At 42.6% G+C, this 15,745-nt stretch overlaps 1 protein-coding gene across 1 annotated transcript in view; it reads left to right on the top strand.

Moving 5' to 3' along the window:
• Positions 1-15,745, top strand: part of LOC306977684 (cadherin-18-like) — a 210,428-nt gene that overhangs the window by 182,566 nt on the left and 12,117 nt on the right. Inside the window, exon 11 of the mRNA XM_079576098.1 lies at positions 4,627-4,881. Coding sequence (XP_079432224.1) covers positions 4,627-4,881 — 255 coding nt within the window. The remainder of the gene's footprint in view (positions 1-4,626; positions 4,882-15,745) is intronic.

Raw genomic sequence — 15,745 nt, forward strand, 5'->3', positions numbered from 1 at the left:
GTACTCCAGTTTCCCCTACCACTAAAAACATGTACAATAGGTGAATCCTCAAGGCAGGTGTTTCTGACCACCAGCCTGGCTGCACATCATGGAGATGAGTCCCCGAGCGCCGGCCCAAGCTGGCAGCTCACTGCTCCTACAGGTCGCCCCAGCGGCATTGATGATGGGTGACATGCAGAGAATGAATTTCCCTATAAGGATTAATAAAGTATACCTTAACCTTAACCTTAAAGTAAGCTACATGCAGATGTTATGCTAACACTAGCATATGTTGTGCTAACAGCGACTAAATGCTATCATCGGCAAAATGAACTGTTTAAACAGTGTATGATGTTGTGAAATATTACATCTTTTATGACTTGCCTGTTCAACCTCGATTTGTCCTGACCTGGGCAGTGGGGACACTCACCTAACAGGGTAGACCAGGCACGGAGCTGTGTAGGAACTGCCAGTGGAAACGGGGCTTTACTGTATTGTCAAGTGGTACATGTGCTACATTTTCCAACATAATGTACCTTTTAAACCCTTACATGCCGTCTCTAATTTGTCCTCTCTGAGCCTCCATCCGCGCACACTTCCATTTCCTCCCTCAGCCCTCTGCTCTCGCTCGTTCTCATCTCCCGTTCCCCCACTCTCCTGCTTGTTATTTGCATCACACACACACACACACACACACAGAGACACGCGCAGGGCCCTCTCCTCCCATGTGCTGATACGGTGATACTGCAAGTCTGACTTAATAAAGCTTGAAGTACGTGTTGTCATTCCAGCTGTCCATCATTATAATTATTCATAGATGGAGCTGAGATTGGAGTGGGAGGCAAGGTCCCGGTAGTGCAGCTGCAGAGGAGGCGTTCACGCTCGCTGGGAAGAAACGGAAAGGTTGGCGCTCGCTGACACGATTCAGCACTTTCCAACTTTAAAATATTGTGTGCGCATACATGTATCGAGCCCCGTGCTATAAATATATTGACATGGGCTTTGTGTGTGTGTCATCTGCTTGACTCCTCTTAGTCATAAAGGTCCCGGGTTAGCATGAGTGTACTTTGTCATGATTCACCGGACAAAGGGTCCTTTAATAGCTACAAGGGTAAAGATGATAAATGCAAGCAATAAAAGTTCACTGGCAAGATCTGCCGCATTCAAGGAGATACTACACTGTTGTAACAGTCAGAATATGAATAAAGTCAAACTCATCATTATACTTTAGTTTAGACGGGCCCTTAGGTGTCTAAGTTTTGTTGTTTTTGCATTTTGTAATGCACTTTGTCACTTTAAGGAGCTTCAATACAGTAAACAATGCTTCCCGTCCAACATCTCCTTACTCTTATAGTAATTTCTTTTTGCAAGGTGGATTTTGTCTGGAATAAATCGAAAAGGTTCTCAGGAAGAGAAAAGTTGTGTCGTGTGAGTAAATAGGAATACTAAAAATCGTAAAGAAACGTAATTTTCTAATATGTTTTTTATTAAAAACGCAGTTCAGGAAAGCCTTCGGTCTTCCGAATGCAGAATTGGTGCCAATTGCATTTATGTTTAAGTAATGCATTTAAGCAAAGCATCTGGTTCATCCAATGTTAATGCTATGTCCATATCAAATAAATGAATACAAATTTATTGTGTGTAGGGAAGAGGGAAAAATAGACCCTGTTATAGACATTTTACGGCACAAGAAAATCCAGTAATGTTTAATCTAATCGCTAGTACTGTATTTTGATTATTATTTTTCATTCAAACATGTAAAACCTGAAAACCAATAAATTACCATCTCTTTCCTCCATTTCAATAAGGCAACACACACTGTAGCTCTAGAGTAGTGTCTATATATTGTAAGCCAACAGAGCCACATTCATTGTATTTCATTCAGCGTTGTCAGCTCATCTAAAAGCTGCGGCCTTGTTCTGAAACACTATGCTTTGTTGACTCACACAGAAACAGGCACGGATGCTCTGTTCTATCTATACATGCTGCTTTATGCCTGCTTGGTGCTCCTGCTCCCTGTGCATTAGAATAGACAGATGTAAGACAGCTGAAAGCTTTGAAAATGCAGAATTGATAAGAGGCTTACACGCAGGTATGGGTCAGTCCTCATCAAACTAACATGCCGGTGCAATAACATGTAGAGTTGTTTACACATCTGCTCCAACAGTGCAGAGTGGTAACATAAAAGAGACGCGCAGTGGACTACCAATGGAGTATGGCGCCATAGCATTACTGTCTTGTTTGTGTCAGATTATATATTTTTTTATATAAGTATATTAACTCATTGACTGCCAGCCATTTTCAAATCAGGGAGCTCCCCACTGCCAGAGGTTTTTCAGGATTTTTTAGTTTTTCAAGACCCACAGAAAATTTAGGTCTAGGTCTATATGAACTGAAAACCCACCAAAAGAAAGATTAGACTCTCTTCTTTCATCTAAAAAAAAAAGCTTGTTTGTACCTCTTTCCATTCTTTAGTAATCGTCCGTAGAAAATAGGTGAAATCACCAAAAAGCTGAGAAAACGAAAGAGCAATGCTGCCACCTAGTGACTCAATTAAAGGACTGCAAGTTCTTTTATTGAGTCACTAGGTGGCAGCATTAGGCACCACAACTAAGATTTTAACACCAGACATGCTCAAGGTTTTGCTGCAGCTGTTCCCATTGAAAAACCTAATTGACATCTATAGACGTCATTGGCAGTCAATGAGTTAAAGGAAAGTTATTGAAAACGTTTATTGAATGCCATATGTTCTCTCATATTGTAAAGTCCTTCGTAGGAGGCTCAAACTTAATGCTGTCTTCTACTCATTTGTTTGGCCATCAATGCCATTAGGTCGACACATCTCTGCTCACTCAATGGCTTTCTTGAGATAGCAGGGGTGTAATGCCAGTAGCACTTTAAAGAACACTGTGATAATGTTTGGCCCCCGACCAAATACACATACATTTAGAAAGGTAATCCATGTGTTGTGCACATTAATATCGTCTGTCCAAAACTCACATAAAACCCTTTTGTTCAGCCAGTGTCTTGTCTTCAATAATGTTTCTTTGCTGCCTAAATATGTTTTCTTTCTTTGTTCCTCAAGTGTTTTCTCCTGTTGTTTGGAACGCACCACTCAGATGCTACTTTGCCTTTTTTTCCCTCTTTTTTTATTCGGCAGAAAACAAAGTTATTTTAAAAAGAGAAAAACAGGGTTTATCTCCTGTAGCAGAAGTGTCTGGGGCGGCCAAGGTGAGCTGATCTTTCTGCGAGCATTAAAACCGTACGAGCTGCACCTTTGAAATTAATTAGGCCTGGCACTCGGGAGGAGACCAGACACCGGCTCGACTTACCAAATAATAAAACAGAGCAAAAAAACATGGGATTTACAATGGGTAAAACTCGCGTTGGTTTTCTCTAATGATTCGCACCTTTTAACTGTTTGTATGAATAATAAGCTTCAGTGTAGGAGTCTGAAACAGAGCATGAGTAAACTGGAAATAAGTTGTTGTTTTTTTGTCAGGGTGTGTGGCTTTCATGTAAATTTATTGACCAGTATTTCCAGTGAAATGATAAAAAGGTTCAATACCTTTCTTTAAACCCAATGGGATCTGGAGTTTCTGCAGTTGGTCAGGTCTAGGTTCAGCAACACCAAAGAATGAGATCAGCTGATGAACGACCAGGTTATTCCATCAAAGGATTTCTTCTTCCCTCATGGTGCGGGCATATTCCAAGACGACAAAGCAAGGATTCATCAGGCTCACATTGAAAGAGGAGTAGCACTGGTCTTTTGACATTGCAGATGCTAAATGAAGCAATGCGAAAACGTGCTGTAATGAAAGCTAAAGGTGGTCCAAACAAAGGCAGTGTATTTTTGTGGGTGAGTCCTAGGTTAGGTTTGGTTCAGCTGTAGTTTAGAGGTTCTAAGGAGCCTTTTTTCTTCTTGTGAAATTGGAGTAAAAAGTCTGAGAACCAAAAGTACCAAGTGTGTGACATCCTTCAGACATAAGACACTAAGGACAATGTGACTGTAGGTAGACGCATAGTGAGGGCAGGGATGGTAGAGAGTTTAGCTTCCTGACAGGCTGGTGAATGAAGCTGGTCTTCAGTTGGCTGGACCTGGCCCTTAGACTCCACAGTCTCCTAGGCAATACCCTGAAGAGAGCGTGATGAGTGCGAGGCTGTGCACGTAATATCGGTGTGAGTAAATTAAATAATAATAATAATAATGCATCGGTTTTATATAGCGCTTTTCTGGACACTCAAAGACGCTTTACATTGCATTATTCATTCACTCCATACCCGGTGGTGGTAAGCTACTATTGCTGCCCTGGGGTAGACTGACGGAAGGGCAACCAGTCTGCGCCATAGGCCCCTCCAACCACCACCAACCACTCACTCACACACTACATTCGCTAGGCTTCCTGGTGTTACCAAACGGTCTCCCATCCAAGTACCGACCAGGCCCTTCCCTGCTTAGCTTCCCAGGTCTGACGGGATTGGGCATCGCAAAGGCGGTATGACCACATAAACTAGTGCAAGATCAACCCCAGGACCAAACCAGGTCTCTGATACTACTTCTTCAACGGGCATCCTGATGTGGAAAATGTGGTCCTTAAAACTGTTGTTGACCACATAAATTGTATATCCCTTCTTCTTCTTCCGCAGACAGTTCAGCCAGCATCATAGCCCGTCGCCGCCGCTTCAACCACCTGACGCAGGAGCTGTACGAGCTGCCCATCGTGGTGTGGGACGGCGGGGAGCCCTCCCTGAGCGGTACCAGCACCCTGACCCTGAGAGTGTGTCCCTGTCAGAGGCACTCGGGCCGGGTCAAAGTGTGTCAGAGCGAGGCCTTCCTAACGTCCGCAGGACTCAGCACCGGAGCTCTCATCGCCATCCTGCTCTGCATCGTCATCCTGCTCGGTGAGCGAGGGCAATTTATGGGTTTTAAATTTAGATAGCAATGCTGATATCAGATTTTAAGCTGACACGATAGATTTTCCAGAATCCGTGTACCTTTCGATCATTAGTTATTCCGTTTCAAAATAAAATCAGAAAAACTAATTATGTGGTTGTTTTATTGTATTTCCATTTTCTAAATTAAATTGGAAAGGCAAAAAATTCTAAATGAAATATTGACCCATTTCTTTGCTATGCAGTGGAAACAAACACTGCTAAAACAACTTCCGTTATTTTGTTCACTACTGCTTCGGTTTGATTTGCTACTGGAAATGGTGAGTAACTTTTTCTCTGCCTCTCTCGCCCTCGCGCAAGAGGGAAACAAAAACAAACTTAAGCAAAAGAGGTCGAACTTCAACGCGATCTCCTCTGTAACCGTTGTTTATTATGTCATTAGGACTTTTATTTCTCAAACTCGTTGGGTTAGCAGCAGCAGCTGAGGTGACCGGGGCGGAGGAGGCAGTGCGCGGTGATGTCGCTTCGGAGGCGGCCAAGAGCGGAGCTGAGCGAACAGGTGGAAGATGTGAGTGTCGGGGCTCGTGTAGCCGCCTCACTTACGGACTCCACGCGCCTTTTTCTCTCCCATGGCCCGGGAGAGCTGGTGCTGGGAGTGTTCGGGAGCTCTCTCTCTCTGTTTCCCCAGAGCCGCGCTCTAAAACCCTTTCCCGTCGTGCATTCACAAACTGTCCCTCTGCCACTCCCCTCTCCGTCCACCCCACTTCAGCAGTGACTTTTGTTTTGCAAAGTAATCATGCACAACTAAAGTGACGAAGAGGAATAAAAAAATATATATAATAACGCGCATACCCGTCGCTATGGGCGGGCCATAGGGGGCCGTGCCCGTTCCCCAAGATGCTTGTGCCCCCCAGACACAGTGGTGTAGTCTACGTGATACGCAGGTATACGCCGTATTACCACGAGAAGCCACTACAAATTGGGCAAAGATAGGCTACGTATCACTCATTTGCGCAGTGTTACTTTTGCGCTTTCTGCCCGATTAGACCAGCCCAAACTCCACAACAAGTAACTATTTCCTCCCCTGACACCGAGAGAGGGGACCGGCGGCATTTCATCCCTCTCTCTCTTTCTCTGGCACGGTTCCCTCTAAGCTGCGTTCGTGCGCAATTGCGCACGGCTCCCGTGTTGTCTGGGCACAAAATAAAACATAGCTGATATGACAGAGGGGCATCAACGATCATCCTCCGCTCTGAGAGTCCACGATGTCGGCCTCTTTATGCTCATTTCCCGTCCCGGCTCGTGAGAGGCAAAGGCAGTGACAGGTGCTCAGGCTCCCCGTGGATTTCATATGCCCCCCTTAAGACTGACGTCTGGCGACGGGACTGATAACGCGTGTGTCCTCTCCTCCCGGCGCCTGCAGCTGCATTTCCCCGTGTTCGCGCTGCTTTCCGCCGTAGCTCGCTCGTAGCTCGTAGCCCCCTGTACACTGCATGACAGAGACGCACAGTGTCTGCCCAGCTTTTTAAGGCTGTTTTCCAAGCAGAATCTCCTCACGGATATTTCTGAGCAACCATTCCCTCCGTGGTAATATAAAGCATCTCTGATCTCTGCATGTGTTGCCCAATTTTTAAAAAGTATATGCATAAAACTTTCCAAACAAGTGTAGGAGCGGCTCTGAGCTGAGGTCTCTCCTCACTTCCGGTGTCGCAAACAATAATAAAACGAAATAATAGTAACGTCATAATTTTGGGGGGAATTAAAAACAACTAGAACCAAAACAAACACATTGACATTGACGTATACAAGATGTCTTTTTCTAATTCAAGTTTAGAAAGGGAAAAAAACAAAAAAACAAATGGAAATGTTGTTTTTCTGATTTTATTTTGAAACGGAATAACTAATGATCGAAAGGTACACGGATTTTCCAGGTATCTGCGAGTTCATAATTCCATTTATTGATGCGACCCACTGCTGTTTAGGCCTACCACTAATACTCTTCCGTACTGCCTGTGAAGGCTAAAAGGGACCTTAAGTAATCCTAACTTATAAGTGGAAGGATTTCTTTCAATTCTTTATAACTTCATCTATTATTTAAAGGGGGGGGGGGGTATTAGGCAAAATGGACGTTTTAGAGCTTTTTACCATGTTCCAATATTGTTCTCTCATCAAAAACAAAGATGGCAACACGTCATACAAGGGGGCCCAGCTGAGGGGGAAGAAGTTATTTTACTTGATCAGGGACGATGCACAAAAGACATTAGTCTAAAATAGAATGATGTCATGTGCCAGGTTATAGTAATCCACCCGCAGTCCCTGGACAGATTGATGTTGTACTTACAAATACAAAATTCACAATTTTAGCTGTTTTCTGGCGGACTATAAACATATTTATCACACACAAATAAAGTCAGGCCAAAATCTGGTCCATATGAATGTTTTTTCACAGCACATTGTTCAGCACCTGTAAGAACGAAAAATCTGCACTTGTTGCTAACCTTAGCATATGTAGCATGAAGCTAATTCTAACCTAGAATTGTCCATTTTAATATTCATGGTCTGTTGAACCACTTTGCTCCTCTCCATGTCTCTGTTTATTTAACATGTGTTAAAGTTATAGTGGAGTAATTGGAGAAAGTTTTTTTTTTTTTCTTTGTTGTTTCCCCTTCTGGCTACTTTGAACATGCCCATATCGGGGTAATTCCAAACACGGCGTCTATATCTTTACCTGGAGCTGTGTTTTGATCAACCTTTTTTTTTCTTCTTTTCAATTCAATTCAAGTTTATTTGTAAAGCACATTTAAAACAACTACAGTCGACCAAAGTGCCTCACAATATTAATATCTGCGCATCTTTGAGTTATCTTTAAGTCTTCTCCAGTGTATATCTTTAGCAATTCGCGAAAACAAACAAACAGCTCCTCCTGAGGTCCTATGTGTCCGGGAAATGCTTTCCTCACACCTCGATCTCTCGCTGAGCTTAATCCTCTCATCGCGAACTAAGTGCAACGCCTGTAATACATTTATGGCTGTTAGAAGAATGTGCCAATTTGTGAAGACTTTGGTGCTAACAAACTAGCAGGTACATGGGGGAGAAATAATTATTAAGATTGCAGTTGTAGTTCACTTTTTTAATGTTAATGGAAGCATAAAACACTTTTATGTCGTTAGGAATTACCATTATGTGTCCACGCATTCAGATTTTTAATTAGTTAACCAAAAATGAAGCCACTTTTTTTAGCTTCCATGAGATTTAATCGCGTCCCTCAAACAGGTATGTAACCTATTGAACTTCTTGTGATTGCTCCAGTTCTGGCCATTAGCATTTCTTCCCACCAACACTGGCGGCTAACTTTGAAGCTGCCATGTTTCCTGCTCTGACCTTATTCAAGATAATGTTAATTTGCATCTTATTAAGTTCAACCTGGCTACAAATTCAGTCAAATTACCTTTCAGGACTTAACTGTGAGATTATAGGTGACGGCGCAGTGCTTCGGTTTAGCTCCACTCATTGTCAGCTGTTGTGCGGGCCGTCACGGGGGGTAGCAGCGGGGGGGTGCAAAGGGCGAGCGTGTCCCGGAGAGAATGTCCCGCGGGCCGTGGAGCAGCTGTGATGGGTCTGGGAGCGCTCAACAAGGGCAGTGTAGGCAACGGGAGGAGAGGAGTGGACATGTGAGGGCACACTGGGGGAATTTGGAATGAGGAGCAGGCCAGGGCAAGGCGGACCTACAAGAAAAGGAAAAGGACGGAGGAGAGGAGCGAGGAGAGGCCAGAGGATGTAATGAAGGAGGGAGTGAAAACAGCAGCCTGGTGTCTACGGAGGTTTGCATCAAGAAGACAGCGCAAAACTGCAGTAATCGTTTTTCACAGAGACAACGTGAAGAGTTAGTTCAAAACATTGGGGTCAATTGAAGTTAATAATTCATATATCCAGATCAGTGATCGCTTCTCGAAACCACTTCCACAGTTCATAATATTGATTTTATGTCAAAAAGCTTGTTTCAAAGCATTTCAAAGCTTCATTTTCTCTCATTCCACACAAGCAGACATACGTGCCTACCCGAAGTCTGATACATGCACTTGATTGTGTTATTTAATGCTCTTTGGTGTGTGTAAATAGTCGTTTATTTTCGTAGGGTGACCTTTACAGTAAAATACACCCTATTTATAATATAAAAAGTGTATGCTGCAACTACTGTTTGAATGGAAAATCCCATATTAGGCAACGTGAAAACACTAGCGGGAGTATTATCTTGATGTTGTTGGAAACATAGACTCAACTTGTGCTTTTTTATTCAATTGCCCAACAGTATTTCACCCAAGGCGATGAAAACGGCAGTAAAAGCACTCTATAGTAGTCTCCTGGGTCCTCTGTGGTCCCGAGAGCTCTCATCGCTGATGTTATAAGCACTGTGCTGCATGAGCATTTTTCTCATTTGCATAGCATATCATGGCTAAGGACGGTAAAAGAAAGGAACGTCAACATGGAAATCAGAGGGTTGAAAATAGTTTGACAATTATAGGACATTTTATTTATTTATTTATTTAACCCTAACCAGGAAGTCCCTTGAGATAAATATCTTTTCCAAGGGAGATCTAGCCAAGAGGCACCAAACTTAACTGTCAAAGAAAATACTCTCGATGAAACTAATCTGCACTCTGTTGACAAGTTTATTTGTAGAGCACAAGTTGTAATGAGGCAATTCAAAATGTAAATGTATTAGAACAATCCATAAAACCTAAAAAAAATCTAATCATTGATCAATTCCATTGCATGATGAATAAAATACTTTAAATTGTGACATGCACAGCTAAATAGGACTGATTCAAACATTGTCCCTTTGAGCCAGTCTCACATCTTCAGAAAGACTGTCCCTGATCTTAGTAAAACTGAAACTCATCATGTTTAGTCCTGACTCTGGGCACAGGCGGGAGGCCACGCCCTGAAGTTCTCAGAGCCCGAGATGGTTCATACGGCTCTAACATGTCTGAGATGTACTTTGGTGCTAAACCATGAAGTGACTTGTGCACAAGCAGAGCTGTTTTAAAGTCTATTCTTTAAGCGTCATGAAGCCAGAGCAGAGACCTGAGCACTGGACTAATATGGGTGTATTTTCCTGGTTCTTGTCAGGACTCGTGCAGCAGTGCTCTGGATGTACTGCAGCTGTCTCACAGCCTGTTTAGAGAGGCCAGAGAGCAGGCTGTTACAGCAGTGTTTTTCAACCTTTTTTGAGCCAAGGCACATTTTTTCCATTGAAAAAAATCACGAGGCACACCACCAGCAGAAAATGTAAAAAAAAAAAATTACTCTGTAGCCTACATTCACAATATAAAGTTGTTCTCATCAAAGTGTTTTGAATAGGAACACCGTATAGTGTCGCCAGCCACAATGCCTCTGTCACACCTGTCGCATCCATGCAGCACTAATTCTCTTGTCTCAAAGAAATGAGCTACCTGCGGCCATAACATATAACATGGTTACTCTGTCGATCACTAGACAGCTCAGAGACTCAATAACAGCACATTATTTGAAGATGATAATTAATTTGTCTTCAAAAAACATCTTTTTATACCAATTAGGTGAAATTTCCCATGGCACACCAGACAATATCTCACGGCACACTAGTGTGCCACACACAGTGTTTTTCAACCACTGTGTTACAGTAATATAACCTGAGTACAGGTGACCTCTCAAGAACCTTTGTCTAAAATTGACTTCTGTACGACTGAAAGCTGGGAAGCACTTTCACAACACACTGTGTCCTGTTGTAACGCTCCAACGAAATTTCATTGTTGTTTTTAAATGCCAATGACAATAAAGCGTTGATTGATAACGTCTCTTGCCATGAAGCTAACTGAACTGAAAAACAAAGATTAATATTTGGATCTCTGTACCTAATGGATTGTGGATAGGTAATCCGTCTTTGCAGTGAACTATACATTTTGGGCTAAGCTGCATTTGCCGCTTGGAGAAGCTGTAAATTCATGACTGACAGTTCAGAGAGGCATTTTATATCGATATATATCAGATTAGGACTGGAATGAAATGTGTGGCCAATTAAAATTCACCACAAAATCCCTTCCACAAATCTCCTCCGCTCCGAAGTCCTTGGTTTCACTCCGCAGCTCCCTAACCGGCTGTGTTTTACATCAAGTGCTGCTGTACAGAGGGAGGGGGGTGGGCGGGCGGGGGGTCCGGTGGGGCGCGGTGGTGGGGGGGTGCCAGGGGGGGTACGTTGACAGCCAACAAGATGCCACTGTCCTTGATTTCACGTGTGATGGATGTGTTGTGCTGCGCCGAATACCAAAAGCGCCTTCGGAAAAATGCAGAGGAGAGAAAAAAAAACAATCGGCGCCAAGTCCGAGCGAGTGCTGCCAGCTCGTAGCAGCAGCAGAAAACAGGTAGTCAGTCCTAATGTGTGTGCCGTGTTTAGTACCGCTCATTATATACGTGGATTTTGGAGGTTTCTCAAGCTGTGGTGGAATAACTGAAGCTGAGACGTGGTTTGAGGGTTCTACAAATGCTCTCTTAAGCGCCTGTGGCAGTGAAGGATTAAATATAAACTCTGATGTGACCTTTGAATGGAGATGAAGCGGCCGTCGTTATAGGTCAGAAGTAACGACAGAAGCGGACGCCATGATGGATCTGATGGAGCCTGGAAAGACATGCTTAGATCACAGCACTAAAGGCTATTTTAGACCATCTTTAGACCTTCCACCATTTTCTTTGTGGTCACATATTGATGTACTACAGCATTTTTATAAAAGCAGCAGAGTCAAATGTGATGTCACAATGTTATTGCCCCTAATTCAATCTTTTACATTCTTGTGAACTTTTGTAAGGACTGCGGGTTTTCGCAATATGGCACATGTTTGTGCATTGTCCCTGGTCAAATGGATACAATTCTGATTCAAATAATAAACATATAAACAGATGAAACAAAGCTTTGCAAACATCACATTCAACACTAACTTTAACTTTAACTTTAAGGAATTAAAGTGACTAGATGCAAGTTGGTCATTTTATACTCACTACTGCCACTTCAGGTCATTTGTTTAACTGCAGATTCTATATTAAAGGGATATTTCAGGATTTTTGACGTAGGGCCTCATTTCCTAGTTATCCAGAGTGTTGCTGATTTCTGGAGATATATATATTTTTTTGTAATTCATGCAGTTCTTATATTTGAAGAGTTTCGTGGTGCTAGGCTAGCGCATTTCTATAGTATCAGCTAGCCTGCTTTAAAACCAGTCTGACCCGCTCCACAGAGCACCTGAGGCAAATCACTTATAATGCCAGACTAACGATATAAATGTCTGTGTCGATAGAATCATTTTTGGAAAATAACTGACCTTGCATCACATGAATGATCGCATTTTGAGGGACTATTTTCTAGCAGATCACTCCCTCACTCACTCACTCACTTATAAGGTATTTTAAATGCAAAATGGTTAACATAACTCTATCGACACACACATTTATATGGTTAGTCTGGCGTTATAAGTGATTTGCCTCAGGTGCTCTGTGGAGCGGGTCAGACTGTTTTTAATGCAGGCTAGCTGATACCGTAGAAATGCACTAGCCTTGCATTAGCCTAGCGCGACGAAACTCTTTCAATATAAGAACTGCTTGAATTACAAAGAAAATATCTCCAGAAATCAGCAACACTCTGGATAACTAGGAAATGAGGCCCTATGTCAAAAATCCTGAAATATCCCTTAAGTAGTCCGTGATCCAGGACACCAGGAATGGCTCCACAGCCATCCCAGTGAGCTTCTCCTGCAGCAGGGGAGGTTGCATTGTATCGAAGGCGCAGGAGAAGTCATTCACGCTCTAAAATACACCAGTGTACGCAGATACTGGAGGCAAGGTCACCCTCCACAAGTGTCTTGCAACAACGAAAATGTGCACCTGCAGGAGTCGGGATTTGAACCCCTGACCTTCCTGCTCCACCATCTGCGCCACTTCAAATAAACTTAATGCGTGTTCGAAACAAACATGCTGCTTTTGAATGACATTCAAAGTGGTAGACTGTTTTACAAATGCAACAGATTGCGTATAATTGACCACACGTCCAAACATGTCTTCAAAACCTTGAATAAATCGTGCACTAGCTTTAAACCAAAGGAAGCCACGCTCGAATGCCACATCTTGAGAGGTCAGATCCTCAAATCAGGCCATGATTAGTCCAAGCCATCTAATAACACATCCCTGGCCCTCTGCCCCTCCTCTGCACTGATTGTCTGAGGACATTAGCGCGTGAAGGTTATGCATATTCATTCTTGGCTGCCTCCCACTTTTCCTTCCACTCCTGCGCCCGTGGCTACAAATGAACAAAAGGCCATCACCGCTGTCTTTTTTTCTTTTTTTTGAAGGAGTCTTCCTGAATGGCTAATCACGCTCGAGTTACGGCACAAAAGCGGGATGTCATCGCACCTCGGTTCACACTTGCGCTAATGAAGTGTCTCTGGCCGCCTGTGCTATTTAGACTCGGAGCCGGTGTGGGCAGCCAGTCAGATAACTAGGGAGGCCGTTTCCATAGCAGCAAGCATTTCAATCTGTTTTGACATAACTCCCCCCCCCCCCCCCTCCTCCCCGCCTTTTCAAGTGCACCAACTGGTATAATTAGGGAAGATGTGGAAACGGACACGACTTGAGTTGGCATGTTTCTGCACGGTCTCTGCCAGACTCACATTAGGGAGGTGACACTTCGATAAGACGTTTATAAGTCAACTTTTCACCATCATTTACTTCTTTTTCTTAATAGCCAAATTAAATAAAAAAGGTGCTTTTCCGATACATTATCAAAATGGTGGCCACACAAACAATATGTACGGTTTGTCCGACGTTCACCATTTGCTAAACGGGTTCTAGGAGGGTTCCATCAGAAATTAAAGTTCTTAAAGGGATATTTCAGGATTTTTGACATAGGGCCTTATTGCCTAGTTATCCAGAGTGTTGTTGATTCTTGGAGATATATATATTTGTTTTAATTCATGCAGTCCTTATGTTTGCAGCGTTTAGTGGTGCTATGCTAATGTTAGGCTAGTGCATGCCTATGGTAACTAGTAGCCTGCATTAAAAAACAGTCTGACCCAAGCACAGTGAACCTGAGGCAAATCACTTATAACACCAGACTACCCATATAAATGTCTGTGTCGACTGATTTTTATTTATTTTTATTTTTTTAATATATACATTATCCATTTAAAAGACCTTATGTTTGAGCAGCATCAGCTTCCTGGTTGTAAGCTACACAGCGGCGGAATGATCTGCTAGGTTACCGGATCTACAATAGTTTGTTTACCTGTGAAATTCACCAAGGAGCTTTCTACAAATCAGATATGGCAACGTTTGGAGACTACCCTATGATTTTTAAGAGGTTTATAATGCAGGCTACTAGTTACCATAGGCATGCACTAGCCTAGCACTAGCCTAGCACCACTACACTGTTCAAATATAAGGACTGCATGAATTAAAAAAATAATAATAATAATAATCTGCAGAAATCAACAATACTCTGGACAACTAGGAAATGAGGGCCTATGTCAAAAATCCTGAAATATCCCTTTAACGTCAGTGGTTCTCAAGTGCAGGGTCAGCCCAAAGAAAAAGGACTACAGAACCATTTTCAGTCGCAAGGCTTCACCTGAGAACCATTTTTTTAAATATTTGATCAACTGAAAAGTACCTGCATCTGTTAAAAATGTGTTTTAGTTACAGTGACATTTTTATTTACTCGTAATCATCGCTCAAGAAGAAAGTTCAGTTCAAATACGGCCCCAGAGACGCACGTTTATGTGAAGAAACCAGTGAGTCAGTGTTTAAGATGTTAGCATGCTACCGGTTAGCATTTAGCTTCAGCAGCTCAGCTCTGACCTCTCCAAGAGAAAGCCCTGAACCACAAACATCAAGCCATGGATAAGCATGTGACAGAGGTCAGAGGTCAGAGCTGTTACTGCAGTATTTCCTCAGTCTTCACAGATGTTGAAGCCCACTGTCGATGGCTGACAGTTGCTAACCGTTAATGCTAATGTTAAGCACTGACTCAGACTGAGACTCTGTCGACATGACAAACTGTTAAAGGTTTTCTGTTTCCTCTTTGATGCGTTCATTTAGTCAGAAGCAGATCTTTAGTAAATCCTGCTGTATCTCCACACACAGAGCTGCTGGTTTCTTCACATAAACGTGGGTCTCTAGGGCCGTGTTTTTATTGTTTTCTTCTTGAGCAATGATCACGAGTACATAAAAATGCCACTGTCAGTCAGTTGTCTTTCATTTATATCCAGAGTAGAGGTATTGTTACATGTTGTAGTACTGCATAATGCGACTTCGGTATTCAAAATGGCCGCCGGAACTATGCGTGATGTCATTGGAAACACGTCAGAGATGCTACAGAACGGCTTGGGAATTGCGAAAAGGTCAGCTAAAGTAAGTGCTGTTGTTGGTATTGTACGGAAATGAAAACTTGTTATTATGATTGAAAGAAAACAGGACACAGTCAATAAAACTAATAAATGTAAGCTCCTGAAATGTTTCGACTGATGATACAAACGCTTTGTGGAATCAGATTCATAATAGTCCAATGTTTGAACCCAATTACAGGTAGAAAATGCTCTGGGATTGACGTGCCGCAGAGCTGATTGTCCTGATTAGTTTCAGCAGACAGAAGAAAAACTACTAGATATTTATATATAAAAAATAAAACCTTAATGGCAGAACAAACAGGGCTTTATCATCACAGTGATTCGTATGATAATTGAATCCCCCTGCTGATTAAAATCTGTTATTCTTGGTGTTTTCAACTTTTCCTGAACCAGTTCCATTGTGTTTTGGCAGATGTATCACTTCCAGTTTGCATTTAGCCGTTAAT

The sequence above is a fragment of the Gobius niger genome (assembly GCF_951799975.1).
Source record: "Gobius niger genome assembly, chromosome: 18".
NCBI classification, from domain to species: Eukaryota; Metazoa; Chordata; class Actinopteri; order Gobiiformes; family Gobiidae; genus Gobius; species Gobius niger.